The sequence below is a fragment of the Aythya fuligula genome, chromosome 15 (assembly GCF_009819795.1).
Source record: "Aythya fuligula isolate bAytFul2 chromosome 15, bAytFul2.pri, whole genome shotgun sequence".
Lineage (NCBI taxonomy): Eukaryota > Metazoa > Chordata > Aves > Anseriformes > Anatidae > Aythya > Aythya fuligula.
The window spans coordinates 5042538-5060523 of record NC_045573.1 but is presented as its reverse complement, the minus strand read 5'-3'; the positions used below and the strand labels follow the sequence as shown (position 1 = coordinate 5060523).

Here is a 17986-nt window from a genome sequence, read left to right as displayed (position 1 = left end):
ATTTTTACAAGCATACTCCTTTTAATAACACAGCTTATGAGGAACAAAAATATAGCCCAGGTAAATACCTGCTTTGATCAAAAATATTCACTGGCAAAGAGGTCCCAGGGGAGAAAAGACTGAAGCTTAAGGACAAGGCTTACATAACAATATCACAAGGCATTTAAGCTAGCTTGTCGGAGCATTGTAAAGATGCTGAAAAAATTGAATTTCAGTATTCATACGCTTCCATTTTTCTCCCACCCCATCTTGATGCTGCTGCACTAGATACCTACTAAGTGGGATTAAAAACAAAAAAATTAGAACTTCACTGGCTGATTCAGTACAGAACTCCCCTGTGCCCTGATGGCAAACCAAAGACAAATGATTAAAGCGGTACCATCGCAGCCACCACCAAAATCCTTGTTCCAGGCATTGACAAGGTTAAGTACTAACCAGAAGCAAATCATTTGCAGAACACCAACAAGATAACCTGCACCAAACTGGTACAGAAAAGCACGAGAGCTGATGCAGATCATATTTTTGTCTTATCTACACGGGTAGATAAGGTCTTTTTAATAGTTCAGCACATTTTTTCCAGTAAACTGCGTATTTCTCAACACGAGCAAGGGTCAGCTGTTCTCAGTTCATGTCCCTGTCCACATCAGGGCACGTTGTTGTACACAAACAGCACGTGGGCAGAAGGATGAACACGACCTACATTTATTCACTAAAAACATTTTTTTCCCCAGTTGCAGTTTTCAAAACCCTGATATTAAATCTCTGCAGTTCCAAACTAAAAATACTTTATTCTTCACATTCTTGAGTCCATCCCCGTGCTGACAGGTTGGTACATACACATTCATGCAAACATGAGACTGAAAAGGATGTTTAAATGTAGGTACTGTGAAGTACCTTTCTATAATTAAGTGATCTCTTTCATAACCTTGTGGAGCTTCAACTTCGTGGTAATTTGTGTACCTTTGACTCCACTGGAAGCTGCATCCAGAGCAGTCTTGCCACAGGTTAGAACCTCCATCTAAGTTGTATTTATTGTGAGGCTATAGAGATTTGATTTAAATGCCAATGTTAATCTTCAGCATCGATGGTTCCATCTCTCTCACTGGTATTGATTCCTCTCCCTCCCTTCTCCTCCCCTCCACCTCTCTGTTTCTTAGCAGCAATTACATCTCCTGCCAGGTTTTGCTATAACAGGCCAGCCCTTCTAGTCTCCACTGGTGCACGGGGCTCTCCAGCTCCCACCAGCAACATCTTCTGCATTTAGTTTTTACTATTTTTCTCTTCTAGTCCCTTCTACTGCACGGGCTATGTTTTACAAACTATGCTTATAAGTGTAGCCTTGTGTTTTGTATCACTGAATTTCGTCCCACTTCATTACTCCAGTCCTTAGGGTCACTCAGTTCTGCACACCCAGCTTTTGAGTATTCATAAATCCTCTGAACTTGGCATCATTAGCCAAGTTTTATCAGCATATACCAATTTTTTGCACCAAAACCATTAATGGAAATATTAAGTAAAGCATATCCTAAGGCTAATCTTTGAGAAATTCTGCTTATCCTTGTATTTTTCTTTCAACAATACTAAATCTATTGCTGCTTAAACAATTCCTTATACACCCCATGATTCTTCTATTAATTTCCATCTTCTCATGCTTGGTTTATATTTTCCCAAATGGCTCTCTTGATCAAATGTTACAAGTCCAATTAAATTGCGTTTTGCTTGACAAGATAATCAATTTCCTAGACAAAGAAAGTTGTTACGTTAGTCTGACTCATCTTGGTACACCTTGATCCAGTGGTGGAGGTAAATTTCTTGCCCTGTAGATAAAGGCCCACTGCTACAAGGGAGTAGCACAATGCAAGAGTATGAATACTTACAGGAGTATTTTGTTTGTGCTTATTTAGAAGAGGCCTGTATATTTTGAAAAGGGTTTTTAAAAAGGGCATTGCTATGCTAAAACAAAGGCATCCTCAGTAAGCAGGTACAGCATCTATTTTTACTTGTTTGTGAAAGTGTCCCTGCACAAACAAAACTTTGGGGATAGATGAAGTGTAATTCACTGCACATCTAAAGCAGAAGGAAGGCACAGTACGGCCACAGTCCCAGCAGAAGATTTAGAATTGAAACAGGGAAAGATGCTAAAATGGAAATTAAAAGGTAAAATTAAAAATGAGCTAGAGATTATAGTGGTTATTGGGTGTGTGGAGATGACAAGATGAGAGGCTGCATAAAAATCAAGCAGGAGCGTTTGAGCCCTCTGACAGTAGCAAACCATCCCCTTGCTGATTAGTCTCTGCTATTTAAATGATAATTTCACTTTAAGGGAAACAGGACTGCTTAATGTAAGGAAAGTGGCTCTTTGTGAAAGTGTCTGTGCTTTTGAAAGCTTCTCCTTCACAGCAGAGTGAGCACCTGAGTTCAAGCCATTTACACATTACATGGGTCACTACATGCTGGAGGAAAGCAAGCTACCTTTACCCAAATGTTTTTCAACAGCATCTCAAACACTGCTTGCAAGAAATATGGCAGCAATGCAAAATGAAGCACCTGGTAGTGAGTTTCCAGTGGGAAACAAAGCACCTGCTATGCAGGAGGCAACACCAGCACACGTTTCTAAAACTACTTATATACCTAGGAGAAAAATAGCCTTAGGCTTATTGGTTTGGGAAATGCAGCTCGATGCAAGCTGGGACAATACTGTAGAATCTGATAAAAAACAGTCAATGGAAAAATAAGTGATATTTTCCAGGGGAAAGGAAAAAATAAAAAAAGTCTACCATCATCTGCACTTCCAAAATAAAGAATCACCCATCGTTTCAGTAATTTCATTATTCTCAGTACAGTTCCTGCAGGCGATCTACCACAGTTCCCTAAATTATTCTTCGACACAGAAGATGGATTACGTGCTGGTGTCCAACAGTTCTCTCTGTCTCCAGAATGCCAGATCTGTGCTCCTAGAAAGCCAGTCTCTCACTCCTCACAGGGCTTTGAAATGTAAAGAAAGGACAGATGTATTTTTGATGTGAGCTTGCTTACTTATTACTCTGATTTCTCTGATTACACATTACAGCCTGTCTGCCTACGTGTAAGGTGCTGACCCATTACATCTTACACACTTCTGTCATCCCTTTAGCCTCAAGACCTGATATATTTAAATGGAAATAAAAGCATTAATGTCAATGAAGAAAACTGGTATTTTTGAACATCAGAAAAGTACGGTGTTTGGGGAGAAAATCAATATTGGATAGGAAAATTATAGGGGAGGAGACTGCCCAGCATTTCAGTGAAGTCCTGGCAGGACCAGACCTACACTAAGAAATCTATGAGAAGAGGACACATGGCTGCCATATTAAAACAAAGTTAAACACCATCGGGATGGGAGAAGACTAAACCCTGTGCTAAAGCACAGACTTGACATCAGGCCTCCAAACGTTAACTTGACCTACACTCATCTATTCCAAAACCCGAGCCTGGCCTGAAGTCCCCCAAAACCATGTTGTGGCTACTCTGACAACCACAGCTTCAGGTTTTGAGTTGACAAAGGAAACTTTTCTCTCCACCACATGAAAAGCATTCTATAAAGGCAATCTAAAACCTAAGGCACTGCACAAAGTTAAGAATAACGTACATTCGAACATAAAATGATACAGGAGAACAGAAGAGCTTAGCGCAATAGGCCAGCACAGGCTGAATGCCACATTCAACAGGTAACAGCCTCCTCCGTGGTTGCCTCTGTAGAGAATGGTGGCTTCAATAAATACACACTTATTTTGAGACAACTGCAATAAATTTTCTCCTGAAACTTCTACCTCACTTTCCAAACACAAAGGCTCCCTTTGAAACTGTTCAGGCACTTCTCCTTCAAGAAGATTTTAAATGCTTCTAAAGCAATACTTACATCTTTTAGACATACTAAGTCCTAAAATACCAAGCACGTAAGACTTGGTTCTAAATAAACAAAGATCCTCCTCACCAGCCCTTCCAATCCTGGCTGTTCATTCCCAACTCCTCTGCCTTGCTTCGGAACTGCACAGGTATTTCCGCAGCCACCAGCAAGCAGGGACCTGACCTGGATGAAAGCCGATCCATTTTCCATTCTAGATTGCTTTTTGCTATGCAGGATCACCTCTTCAGCTGCACGGCTAAAAGAACCATAAAGTAACGGGCAGGAACAGCTCATTTTTCACAAGGCACTTGAGTCAGAAGCCCCACAGGACTGAAGTGGTGGAACTGCTGTAAGCTGAGCCTAAATTGTCCTGGTAGCACTGTGCATGAGAAATTCACACAACGTTCATCCTTGAGCAGAAGCCAGCAGAAATCCTTATTTTGAGGTATTTTGTGGGATATTAGCAACCTGCATACATTTGCCCTGTTCACAGAGTGAATTCTTCAACATTTTTTAAACCTCCAACTTCAGTGGAAGGCTAAGATTTTTATGCCAAAATTAAGCTTTAAAAAATAACTCTAAGTTACAGTATTGTGTCCACAGAGGAGAACAGCAGATAATCCTTCCATGAGGTCATGTGAGACCTTGCAACTATGAAACTTTCTATTGTAAATACACTTATTTGTTTGTTTTGGCTTGGTTTCCCTTCATGTAGTGTTTATCTCCTTTTTTTTTGGTACCCAGGGAATTCCCACTGTGATGAGACAGCTTGTTTTACATTGGGAATCTTGTCAACAGCAGTCGTGCAATTTTCAGTATGTCCACAGATTGTAAATTACAATTATTTACATAAAACTTAGATGCACAAAATGAAGTTTCTATCTCCTTGTACCACGTCAATTCTTTTTTTCCTAATTAGAGACTCAACTCGGAAGAAAGGATCTGCCACTATCCAACTTGGGCAAAAATGACCAAAAAAATAGAAATTAGAGTTTAAGTTCAAAGTCAGTGGTAGAATTACAGCCAACATCAAACACTTTTAATCAGATTAATTGTCTGATTGGTGACAAAAGACCACAGGGCTACAATAGGCTACTCCAATAAAAATATATCCTTGACTATGGAACAACTGTGCCAGCATTATGGCCCTGCTGGAACTAGCAACAGCAACCCCCCAGTCTTGCCTTGATTGGTTGCAGTTAATTAAGTATCCAGAAACGCATATGAGCAATTCAAATTATTTCAACATGCACTGCTTTGTATAGCTGTCAACAGATTTTTTTTTAAACCAGCAACCACTTATTCATAATGGACATTCAGAGAAAGGTAAATTACTACCTTGTGAGAAAAAAAGAAGATTATGAGCTTCATTCACTACTGCAAAGATATTCAATGCCTTGGATGGGAGAGAGTGCAGAGTAGCTAAGCATAGTTAATCACGATTCAAAAAGGAAAGTAGAGAACTCCAATATTCTCCCTTCTCTCCTATTCACTGAAAAAAAGAGCACTAATCCACCACTAAATGCAGAATCAAGGAATTTGATTCCCTTTTCCCTCCCTCTCTCCTCCCTTCCCCCCAACTCCAAAAGCAGAATGTGCATAGAAGGACTTCCCGTACTGAGTGTAGCACCTGTGTAATTACAAATTACAACTGTGCTAACCACTGTACTAAATAGAGATGCTTGCCACTTAATTAGACCCTTTCTTAGAGAGGAAATGCATACACATTCACACTATCTCCTCTTCCTAATTGGTCTCAGACATCGCAGGAAGCTAGTCCCCAAGATTTGTCAGCCAGCCAGCCCACAGATGTTTCAGAAAGAAAACCAGGTCAGCATTAACAGGTTCACTTCTCTGGCTCTAGGCGACAGGTCAGCAGATCAGTGTCTGCTGCCTGCAGCTGGCAGGCTTCACTAAGTGAAAACGGTCCTTAAGCATTGGCCTCGATTCCTGTCAAATCTGCACTTCCCTTTACAGGCCTGGACAGCAAGCACACAAAACAGCTCCACCAGCTTAATGTGATCTCATCGCTGAAGCTAACTAAATTTACCCCTGCAAATTGAACGACGACTGTAGGCGCTCTCCAAAGTCAGCCTTACACCACAGGCAGGCACCAGGGGCCCACGACCTGCCTTCCAGTAAAACTGTAGTAGATGCCACTCAAGAAGGTCCAGACCTTGCCTTTGAGCAGCACAGAGAAGTCCAAGCACGTTACATGTATTTTCCTTTCTGCTATGTGAGCCTCACCCTTAATGTCTGTACTGTATTCCATGACACCTCCAAAAATGACAGCTGATTTCTCTCCCCCTTGCTTCGCTGTGATAGGCATGGAAAATAAGAAAACAATTCTGAAGAGTAATATAAACAAAACCTTTTGCTTTGTTTTCCACGCACACACTTCCCCCCCCCCCCGAGCCTGAGATGACAATACTATTTCCAATAGAAAATGGTGCCTAAAAAAGGGAAAGACCTACCTAAATAGTTCATTATCAATATACATGATCATCTTCCAATCACTGATTACACACTAATATGAAAAGCTATCACTGATATAAACAACTGTGCTGTCTATACAAAGATCTTTGAAACCAGGAGGTGAAAATGTGAAAAATTCAAGAGTCAATGCTTCCAATTAAACCAGTACCAACAAGAAAAAAAAACATACTTTAATATTTATTCTCTCAAAAAATATATTTAGACTCTCTGAATACTGAAGCTGCTGCCTGTGGCCCATCTCCACAAGTTTGCTACATTTCTCAGCAAAACTTCAGCCTTTGAAAACCTGCAATCTTCTGCCACTATAGATAAATAACAAAGACAACTTCAGCATCAATCCCTGTCAGCTGCTACCAGTGACTATTGTATCTGACTTAATAAACACCTCGTTTTTAAAACATATCTGCTGCAGATCATTTTGCATCATTCAGCAGTGCAGGGTGTGTCTGTTTAGGGATAGCACCATCACCTGGCTAATCCGTTAGGGGACAAAGGCAACAGCCAAACAGACCAGAAGCAGGGGGAAAAGTGGTTATTTAGATGAAAAGCTCATAGTACAAGAACCCTCGTTTTGTATTTGGGTATCTTCTACATGCCACAGAAGGGAAAGGAAGTAAGAGCAGCAACAGCTATTAAACAACTATTAAACCAGATGAAATGAAAGATGTGTGGTGTAAATATAAAGTTTGAGTTGGTTGGAAAAAGCACAGTCATTAGAGAATATATGCTCAAATCTTCATATCATGTTAATACCAATACCCTAAAAGTAGAAGGCATGAAGACAATGATTATGTACACTGCATTAAGCCATTTTCAAAAGGTTTGATAGCAAAGATGAATGATTTTTACTAGACTAGCTGAGTCTTCTTCATGTGGCCAGTTTGGGTTTTTTTGTTTTGTTTTGTTTTGTTTTTTTTACACCAGGCTGAGGCTGCTAGTCTGAAGCAGAAAGCCAGCTTCCTCCAGCAGCAGGAGAAAGGATGCCATCTCGTGGATGGATCTGTACATTGTCATCAGAATAAACCACCCCCCTTCTCCTCACACACCTAGACAGCCTTCCAGAAATAATTTTCTTTTAAATACATGTTGCAAATGGCAGTCAAGAAACTACCTGGAAAACGTCTAAGCTAGAAGTGCAACTCTGAGAAAAGAATTATGTCTGTTAAGATTTGCCTGGTTCTTCATCAAAGATGATCAACAACTCAACTACACAAATACCATATTTTGTAGAAATAAAAGTGAGAGAGGAGAGAAGCTTGCTTTCTCACCATAACTCTTTCCTAACAACAGACTCAAACAACAGCCACACTCAGTAAGAGTAAACTCAAATATAAGGACCTTCTATTCACAAAACAAGAATTTCACAACATTGTCTTTCCTTTTACAAATCCTACAATCAAGAATGATGGATCAGAAGCGTACAAAGTTTGCTAGCAGTGTAACAGTAACAGATACAAAGAAAATTTAGAAGGGTTCCTATAGACAAAATGACACCCAAGATAAAAGTTAGAGCCAACTACACTGTCAAGTAGGCAGTAAAAAGATCAAGATATCAGGAGGATATAACTGAAAACAAAAACATTATGTGGATTCATCATGTATATGCACAGACCCTACATATATACATATGGCACATATTATTTTCTTGTCTGCACACCATGCAGCTTACAAGTGTATTATGCAATATTTGTGTACGGCAGGTATAATTCCAAGAGCAAATTCTGGAAAGAACACTACACAACAGCAATGCAAACACACTCGTATGCTCTAGAGCTAAAATGGATAAGCAGTCTTTGCCCCCAAAGTTTATGAGAGCAGGAGGGAAAACCTAGGAGCTTCCCAGCAGAAGAAACTGAGTACATTCCCTTACCGTCTGCCATGGGAGGGAATCCAGAACTGGCAAACATAAATATAGCCTTTGAGTAAACTGTTAATGAACTTGCTTTTTCCCAAAAGGTAAAGTATTATAAAACACTTAGCTCTTTCAAAGTTCCCAAAAAGAGAATAGTACTAAAACAGTAGGATTACCACTCCACTCCTCAAAGCTGCATCTTCTTTCCAAGTGCTTTTACATAAAATTAGACTCACAAATCTGATTCTAAGCCAATCTGACAAAAAGCCTGCTGGGACTAGGCAATCAGTGAACAAAAAACATCTAGTGGAAACACAGAACAAGCCCTGTGGAAATGCTGGAGGAAATGAAAAAACATCCTCTCCTAACATGCCACAGGCTGTACATGCTTCCCTTCCATTTTCTGTACCAATGAAAAAAGTGATAAGAGAACATAAAAAGTCCTAATGCACTCCCTCCCTTCTTCCTTGATGATCTAGTTATTAGCAAACAGCACATCACCCTGGTTCTCTGGAACAACCATCCAACTTCTTAATTTTTTTCTACTGTGAGACGGGCGATTAATTTTTCCTCAAGCTCTTGCCTACAGCATACGCCAGGAACCTGACTAGGACAGTGATCTCTCATCTTCATACTCCTGACCAAAAACGAACAGAACTCATGCCATAAGAAGTCTGAGCAACAAAAAAAAAAAAAAAAAAAAAAAAAAAGAGCATGGGGAGGTAATCACCCAGTTCTACTTGCTACAATTGCATGCAAAAGATGATTTTTCCCCTCAAGAGCAATTCCCTTTTCTGAATGAGAAGATACCATTAATAGCACTAAACAATATGGCCCAATCAAAAACCTAACACTTTAGAGCGAATATTCTGATTTTAAATGAAGGAGTTATTAGACTTCAACAGGCAGAATCACTTGGTTCCATTTCTCTCCCACTGTGAAATTACCTCATTAAACCTTTAACAGCTTGAGGTAAGTAAAAAGCTTTTACTCCACTGTCTGATGGAACAAGTTTTGTGAAAAGGATTCATACTATTTCTGTCCATTCTTTGCCATTGGAGATTTAGCACAATTCAAACTTCATCTAAATGCATGTATCCTCATCAGAAGCTGGAGAGAATCTCAAGCATGCTATCTACCTGCAGGCCTCTAGAAAAGGTTTCATTATCCCCATTAAAGACAAAACACTGAGAAACTTAAGGGGGCTTTCCCCTGTTGAACACAAGTGTCTTTTACATGATGCAGTTGCGTGCCCAAACCATAGGTGCATATCCAAACACTCCTAGCTCCAAATAATCCCAGCAGTCTGCAGATATAAATCAGGCACGTGGAATGAATGTAATAAAGAAACAATTGGTATAATTAGGTTTTGCGGTACATGCTGCAGCTCAGAGCATGAACCAATATTAAAGGCAGCCTGTGCAAGACTGCTCATATCAAAACATTTCTTAAAGAAGCATCTCTACATCTAGCACAATAATGCAAATATTTATAGAAAATAAAACAGTGATGAAATATATGACACACAAAGACACCATATCTACGCAGAGAACCTTCTGCAGTGGAAGAAAAAAAATATCAGAAGATTCACCATTTCCAGCCCTTTGTTACACCACAGACATACCAGAGACCTTTAAAAAAGCTGGTCCAATGTTCTAGATGTCAAAAAGTTGCCTTTGTGTACCATTACTTAACTAGCTGGTTTTAAAATGCACCAGTTGGTAGCTTGCTTGGTGGGTGTTTTGTTTTTTTTCTCCATTTGTAAGAAAATGAGTTTATTCCATTTCTTATTAGATAAAATAAAAAAGCAGTCGTTAATCTAGTCAGGTACTTGAAGGAAGAAATGTCAAAACGTGATCTGGCAGTTTATTTTGATATCCAAATCTCAAAGAAAACATATTTATAATAATTTATCACAAGTAACCTCATTCATTTCTCTGGACACATCAAACAATTCTCTAAGTTTTCTTATTAAGCAAGCAGAATCTCTACCTAAACACAAATGTAGCTATATGCAAGAAGTTCAAAGAACTCGCAATTAATTGCAGTCACCAGAGACACTTGTCAAGCTGCCTTGGTGAAAAATACTTCTTAACAGGATGTTATCTTACTGCTCTTTTTATTTATACTAAGTACTGGAAGAGCTTCCACATGAGGAAGAGACAGTAAGAAAGCATGATTAACATACTTCAGGTGTCCCGATGACTAAGAGGAAAGGAAAGTGGTTGAAAAGTTTTACCTCCAATGCTGTGAGCGCATACCTGATGTTCAAGCCAGTACTCTGGTCCAGTTTCTCCCAGCATTTTAATTTTCCCAGAAGTTTCTAAAGTATAGAGCAAAAGAAAAGTTTGAGACAGATGCATGTTCTAACGGCTCATTTTTTACAGTTTTCTCATAATTCTCATTCAAACTCAATGTTTTCCACCCGTGGATTTCAGTATCTTCTTATCTAGCACACCTGGGTTGTTATTCTCCTGCCCTCAGTCATTTTCTTAGTCACCAACACTTTGTGCCACATGGAACCCACCCTATGCTTCAGCTCTCTCTGTTATCCAGCTCTATGAGCTACTACCACTGTACTAGACCTTGGTAGACTAGACTGTTTGTAGAGAGGAAGAAAACAAGTTTCAATCTCAACATTGATACTTCAGCAGCCAAATTAAACTGTCCACTTCTCTTCCCATTTTTCCTATAGCTTCCTTATTTTCAGTCAGTACCAGATCATGCTATCTAAAACCAGACACCAGCATAGTCTGTAAAATCATTATGTTTATACATTTAGGTTGATCTCTTGACTTATATATGTTTGATATATGGTGGGATGGAGACAAGACAATTATAGTCATCTGAGACCACATTCTGGCCTTTGGCAGCAATGCAATTGGGTATCAAGGTTCTTACTACATGCATGCTCAGTAACACCAGGTTTCGGTAGAACTTAATAAAGAAAGGAGAAGGGAAAAGAAGAGGCATTTCCAGCAGAAGAAAACAAGGCAAAAAAAAAAAAAGACAATACAACGAGACGTTCATTTCAGACAACCTTCGGCTCAGCAGCAGACTTCCTTTTGCCTTTTTCTCCCTCACTGTCATAGCTTCCCTCATGTTGACATTTAACTTTGGGAATGCCTGGCTTGAACTCACCACTTACAACACACATCTGAACCAAGACAACACAGGATGAGCCTACGAGACAGGAAGGACAGGCAACAAAGGAAATGCCGTTCTGCTCATCCAAACATTCCTAGCTCCTCACCTCATTTTCCAATTCAACAGTCACTAGCTGCGCTTGGACTTTCTCATAGCGTTCCAGTTTTCTTTGAAGACCTTCTACCTCCTCTTTAAGCAATCCATTGTTTTCTTTCATTTCCCTGTGGTGAAAAGACAAAACAACAACTGAAAACCTTGCAATTCCATTTGCTCTCACAAACCTGCAGATACACATGTAATTACAATGGAATCATACATATGACAGTGTGCAGACATTATGACATTTAACTGACTCGTTTCCACAGCCTTCACTGCAAAGCTGTTGCTACAAAAAAAAAAAAAAAAAAAAGCAGCTTTCGTGAACTGGATTTTTTCAGTATAAGCACCATCCTAATTATGTCCAAACAACCTGAAGCTTTGTGTCAGCTTTACTGATTGGCAAAACAGCATGAAAGCTAGCAAGACTTCCAAATCTGATCTTCAGTTGGGCTGAATGCAGGGTTGGAACACAGCAAGCGGTACACACTCAGGCTTTTTTATACTCTGTGATGGCTGAGCCAGTATTGAGACTGCTTGCTTTTACCTTAATAGAGGTGTGCAACTGTGAGATAAACTGTTTATAAAAAATAGACCTCTACATTGTTCATACCATGATTTTGTGCACGAAAACAAGAATGAGAAAAGAGTCCACAATAAACAAAAGTGATAATGAAACACTAACAAGAACAAAGTCAAGGGAGACTCCTTAATTTTAGCATAAGAAAAAGCTGGAAAGATCAGACAATCATGTAATTTAGACGTTTTTTTTTTTTCTAAATGTACCTAAAGATGGAAAGAAAGTTCGATTTTCAAAAAAAAAGTTTTATGTTTATTTCATAGTACATATAAACTTCATTTTTTAAAGTAATTACCACTTTAGAAAGCCAGAAACAGTCTGCTCTATCAGGGGCTATATCAAAGTGTTTAAGGAATTTAAACAACTTCCCAAACATTATGCTAGAACAAGAGGTCTTTAAAATAGTGGTAACAAAACTAAGCAGTAGAAGCTATTACAGAAATGTAAAGCTGTCTTCTTTCTACAAGTATTTCTTTCCCAAACCTGTACAGAGTTCATCACTATCTTTAAACACTGAGTGGTGTTATTATACATAGATACCACCACCCAAAATGATCAATATTTGTTCTGTGAGGCTTTTGCTGTGTTCAGGAAGATTGCCCAGATCTTGTTAAAACCTCTCACCTAGTAACCATCACAGCACTGCTCAATTGATATGCAGTATTTACACGAAACATTTAAACTTCCTTCTGAAGTTTCCCATGTGGAAGTATAGCATCGTGCCACACTGTAAACCATGTAAGCCTAAGAAAGGGATTTCAAAGTGCATATAGTGCAATTGTCAAAGCTACAGAAGGACAGAAGATAACCCTCTCAACAACTGAACCCTTCTTTCACCTGAAGTAGGCATTTTCTTCTCTAAGTTGACGCAATTCACGCTCCATTTTGGGGAAACGGGCCAATTCTACCTTCATGTTCTTGACAATTACAGCATCATGCTCCTGCTGGGAGAACTTCTGTTCCAGGTCCTGGAAAACAGATGACAAGAGGACAGCAATGATTAACTTGGAACCCTTAAGAACTTCATCTCTGCTGTGCTTTTTAAACTTTAATCAATGACTTGATGAACAAAGGTAGAATGGACCTCAGTTGGTCACCTAATCCAATCCATAGCTCAAAGCAGGGATGACACACACTTGTTACAACTGTAACACCTTGGCTGGCCTCTCCTCTACACTTTTCTGTTAACTCTAAATTCCTAAGGAAAAAGTAATCCTAATAAAATCAATAAAATGCCCTTCTACTGACGAAGCTAAATCCCTGATTTTCTTGTCTTCTATCCCTCCATTAATTAAGCATAAAGATGGGCACTTGGATGGCCTTGAAGTACTAGGAATTAAAAGAAACATAAATGCACATTTTATAATTATGGTAAAGATTTTTTTTTTTTGGATGGGGAGAAACAACATTTATTTAGAGCAGTAATGTAGTCTGACACCTTGTTTCCCCACCTTTCCTTCCCATGGTTCTGCCTACAGCAGGAAGTCTCCTCTTGCAATCACAAAAATCAGAAATGAGATTGTCTTTCAGAATAGCTTTGCTTTACAGCAACCACAGGCAATGCCATAATCAGCATCTGTTCAAAGCAGAGTAACTCTCTACATCTGCCTCTCCCAGGAAGATAAAAAGCAAGTGGCAAAGACACTCCCACCAACCTACATGCTAATTTGAAAGGACATAAAACATCTCTGCACTTATATGTAAGTCACTACATTTTTAAAAGCTTTGCAAGCAATTGCAGTTTTTAAGAGAGCTAAGCCCAGCTCCAGAGGAAGGATTTTCTGGGAAGCAGAAACTAACCATAGCTGCTAGGTTCATCCCCCACCATTATAAAAAAAAAAAAAAAATGCTTTAGAATAATAATGCCCTGGTCTCAAGATCAAACAAACCATTCATCCAGACAGAATACTGCATAAGGATATGCTCTCTTCAGAGAAAGCATAAGTGTGCTGTTTTCTTGTTTTTTCTTCCCCAAAGAAATGATACAACAAAGGTGAAAAGTATCATATTAGGGCTAATTGTAGAGATTGGATTTACCTAATCTCAGTTCTTGCAGGCCACCAGATCAGATTCTTACATGACAAACTAACCTTTTATTTCTGCAATAGGCTTTTTTTTTTTAAACATTGTTTTGTTCTTACATTGAAGAAATTAAAAACTAAAGGTTTATATAAGCCACAATTTCCTTACCTTAATTTTCTGTTCATATTCTGCCAGTAGGGACTGGCTTGCTTGCAACGTCTGGATTTGTTGATTAGCTTCTTGCCATTTTCTATGAGATGTAGACACAAGAGACAGTCAGCACCCAGGAATTATGTACCAGAAATAAGCCACATGCAGAAGTATCAGCTGCACAAACATTTCCAACCACCACTAACAAAGTATATGGCACTATTATGTAATACTATCTCACGCTGCTACATACTCACAGTATCTTCCTCTAATTCAGAGAAAAGATACATTTTTACTGAAATGATGCATCTTGAAAAATATTTTTAAAATACTAATCAAGTCACCTTCATTCTGAAACCAACAAATATACACTCACAGTAAATTAGAAGTAAAAACAAGGAAAGCAAGGAAAAACACTCGTACCTTTCAAGTACCCCTCAACTGAGATTTATGGCTTGACATTTTTGTTCCGTTCAGTCTATAAAACTCAGATTAGCCTTTCCCACCCACCTGCCTTCTGTTAACTCTCCCGTATGAACATGAGACATAACTGAGACAGATTTTAAGCTTGAGTATTTTCCTCCTCAAGGTACTAATAAATTGCTCCTCAGAGCTAGTTTCAAGCAACGGTTATAACCTGCACATCCAGATCAAAGAACCCCTTTGAAGAGGGGAAATCAAACACTGTTGAAAGTTTTCTGAGTGACAACATCTGCACAAGGCTGAAGTTCCGTTTGCCTTTTTCTCCCTACAGTTATTCAGCCCCTGCTTACTTATGTTGAACATCCAGCTGTTCCATCAGCTCTTGCTTCTGAGAGTCTTGGCTTGTCATCTGCATCTCTTGATTCATTATATTCCTTTGCAGCTCAGATATTTTCCCTTTTAATATAGTGATTGTCTGCATCAGTGGAAAGAAAATAAACAGAAAGCCTATGAGTCTCCAAGCTGGAGATTATGGATGGTAATACACAGAAGTCACTACTCCAACTAAAGAGCACAAACTGGTTTTAGACACAATCCCAGATTCTTGCAAAACCTTCAGACCTTCAAGTTCACCTCAAAACAAAGGCAAGAAAAAAAAAAATGTAGTTGCTTTCATCTGTACCCAAATCATTATTCCCATTACCTAATAGGCAGGTGACCTCAAACTGGCATGAGAAATATCGAACTTTAAAGCTAAAAGATGTCAATATACAACGATACACATTAAATCTAAAAATTATCCCACAAACATTCCAAACATTTTTTTCTGCGTTTCAAAATGGAAAATGTCTGGGTTTGCCTCAGCCAAATAACAGATTATTATGCTTTCCTTAGAAATCTAAAGCCAATGCCCTTTAAAATTTAATTCTAAACTCCAAAGAAAAAGTCAGGCAGAGATTTGTTTCAAATAGTCATTACTTAGCTCCCTTTAACAGAAAAAAAAGTGAAAAAAACTCAAAACCTGACAAACACAAGGTTCTTTCTAGACAGAAACGCAGGATTTATCTCCATACTGATAGATATGGAAATAAAAAATAGAAATAGAACTGCTTCACACATTTCTTACATGCATTTAGTTTCTCTCACATGCTGTCATTGTCTCTCTGTTTTTATCACTGATAACTGCTGTGCTAAACATTATCGATGGGATAAAGCACCTGAACATATTTCCTGTGACACCTAAGCAAGAGGAAGGCTTAAGGACTTAGTAGTTATTGATCCACAGCTGGTGTAGAAAAATCAAAACAGAAAGTTACAAACAAACCAGCTGAACTTAACTATAAGGACATCTGAAAAGGCTGAGGGTTGAAAAGATGGTCTGTTCACCCAAAATCCAAAAGAACTGAAATTATTATCCAAGCATTCATATTACAGTGAAACACATGGGTATGTGTTTGGAAACACCCTGTGTGTGACTTTGGTCTCATCCACCCTGCAGTTCCTCCTACCTCCCTGAACACCTCCCATCTTACCATCTCCTCCATTGTTTCCTGTGTTCGTTGTTCAACGTCCTGTAACCTGGCTTCTAAACCCAGATGCAGCATCTTGCCCTACACTTTTTTTTTTTTTTTTTAAACCAAAAAGGCCATTTTCAGTTCACAAGAACTGCAAAGTCACCTGAAGCTATGAACAGATTAGAAAATGACTCCGTTCTTACTTCATTAGCTTCAGCTAATTTGCTCTCCTTCTCTTGCAACTTCTTACTCATTGTCTCCATGCTCTTCTTATAGGATTTGTTCATCTCCATTTGCTCTTTCAGTTTATTTTCAGCTTCTGTTTCCCTTTCCTGATACTGCTTTATGCGTGTGAGCAGCTCCTGGTTACGGTCAGCCTCTCGCTTGCAAAGAAAAAAATATAAAAAGAGACATAAGAAGAAAGTAGCACAAAGGTGAAGCCCTTTCTGCTTCCCTTGTCTCTGCTCCTCACTACTGTGGTCACCATGGCACCATCATGAAGCAATGTTACTCAGACCATAGCTTTTAACACCTCCACTAGCAAGGTCAAAATCTTACCACCAGCAACTCCATGTCAAGGAATTACCCAGGGCAACAGAGATAGAAAATAGGAAGTGTTCTGCAGCCTTTTAGAGGCTTGAGTATCAGAACACAGACAGGGCCTCACAGACTCCACTGCACACTCTACAGCATATGAAAGATGAAAACATTTGGCAGCCCAATTTAAAACTGACCCACACAGAGCAAGTTTATTTGAAGAATCTCAGAATTCAATGGTTGGGTTAATAGGACAAACTTCCCTCTGCAACTTCTGGAAACTGTATGAGGCTATTTAACAGAAAAGCAAACAGGTTTCAATGCACAGTATTACCAATGAATACAACCAGTATTTTTGCACTGACAACCTTTCATATAGCTTTTCAGTTTAGTCCTACCACAAACTGATTACCACTTATTTAAAAATGTGTAGTAAATTGCTTTCCTAATCAAAGCAAATCAAGACGCAGATTTACATAGTAAGCAAGGATTACACAAAGCGACGTGAGGTTCCTAAAACCAATATCCACATGACTCAAAAAACACAGCATTTGAGCAGGGTAATTACCACAGTACTGGATTAGTGCTGCTCCCTTTTTTGTACTAGTATTGCAAGGGTTTCAGTGACTGACTCAGCTAGATTCCGGTTTGAACTCTTCAGGGCTTAATCCTAAATCACCCGACTTCAGACAAGAACAAGAACTTTAGGTCACTGACCTGCTATTTCACAGTTACACACTAAACCTGTCACCCAACACCCTTTTAAATTATTTTTAAAAAGGGGGTTGTTGGTTTTTTTTTTGTTTTGTTTGTTTTTTTAAATAATAATTAATCAGCTGCATATAAGGCCTTTAGAATCCTACAGAACCCACCGCTCTACTGCTTATTTCAGTGGCAGAGTTAAGCAAATATAAAACTGGAAACCAAGAAGAGCTCATGGATCAATGCAAGCTCTCTTGTGTGACAGTGCACAGTTGGCATTGCTGTCATTCCAGTTAATTACAGCCACACAATCTAAATGCTTGCAATTGTGCCAGCAGAGGTTTAAATTCATCTGGGAGAAAAATGTTTAAATACTTCTGGGAGGAACAAGTAACAAATCCCTTTTGTTACTGCTACCCACGACAACTTCAATGCTAAGTTAACAGAACCTAGTGATGAGATCATCAGACAGCTCAAGGATCAAACATGGTCTGACATTCACACTGGCCTTGTCTACTTTAGCAAGTAGTGCAATGTGCTGCAAAGTGGTCTGCAGAGCAAAGAAACGGTGCTAGGAACTT

At 39.0% G+C, this 17986-nt stretch overlaps 1 protein-coding gene across 1 annotated transcript in view; it reads right to left on the bottom strand.

Moving 5' to 3' along the window:
- MAD1L1 (mitotic arrest deficient 1 like 1) overlaps positions 1–17986 on the bottom strand; it is a 347666-nt gene that overhangs the window by 327206 nt on the left and 2474 nt on the right. Inside the window, exons 4-9 of the mRNA XM_032197489.1 lie at positions 16370–16549; positions 15003–15127; positions 14248–14329; positions 12895–13025; positions 11488–11602; positions 10496–10557 (exon numbers count right to left, since the gene is read on the bottom strand). Coding sequence (XP_032053380.1) covers positions 10496–10557; positions 11488–11602; positions 12895–13025; positions 14248–14329; positions 15003–15127; positions 16370–16549 — 695 coding nt within the window. The remainder of the gene's footprint in view (positions 1–10495; positions 10558–11487; positions 11603–12894; positions 13026–14247; positions 14330–15002; positions 15128–16369; positions 16550–17986) is intronic.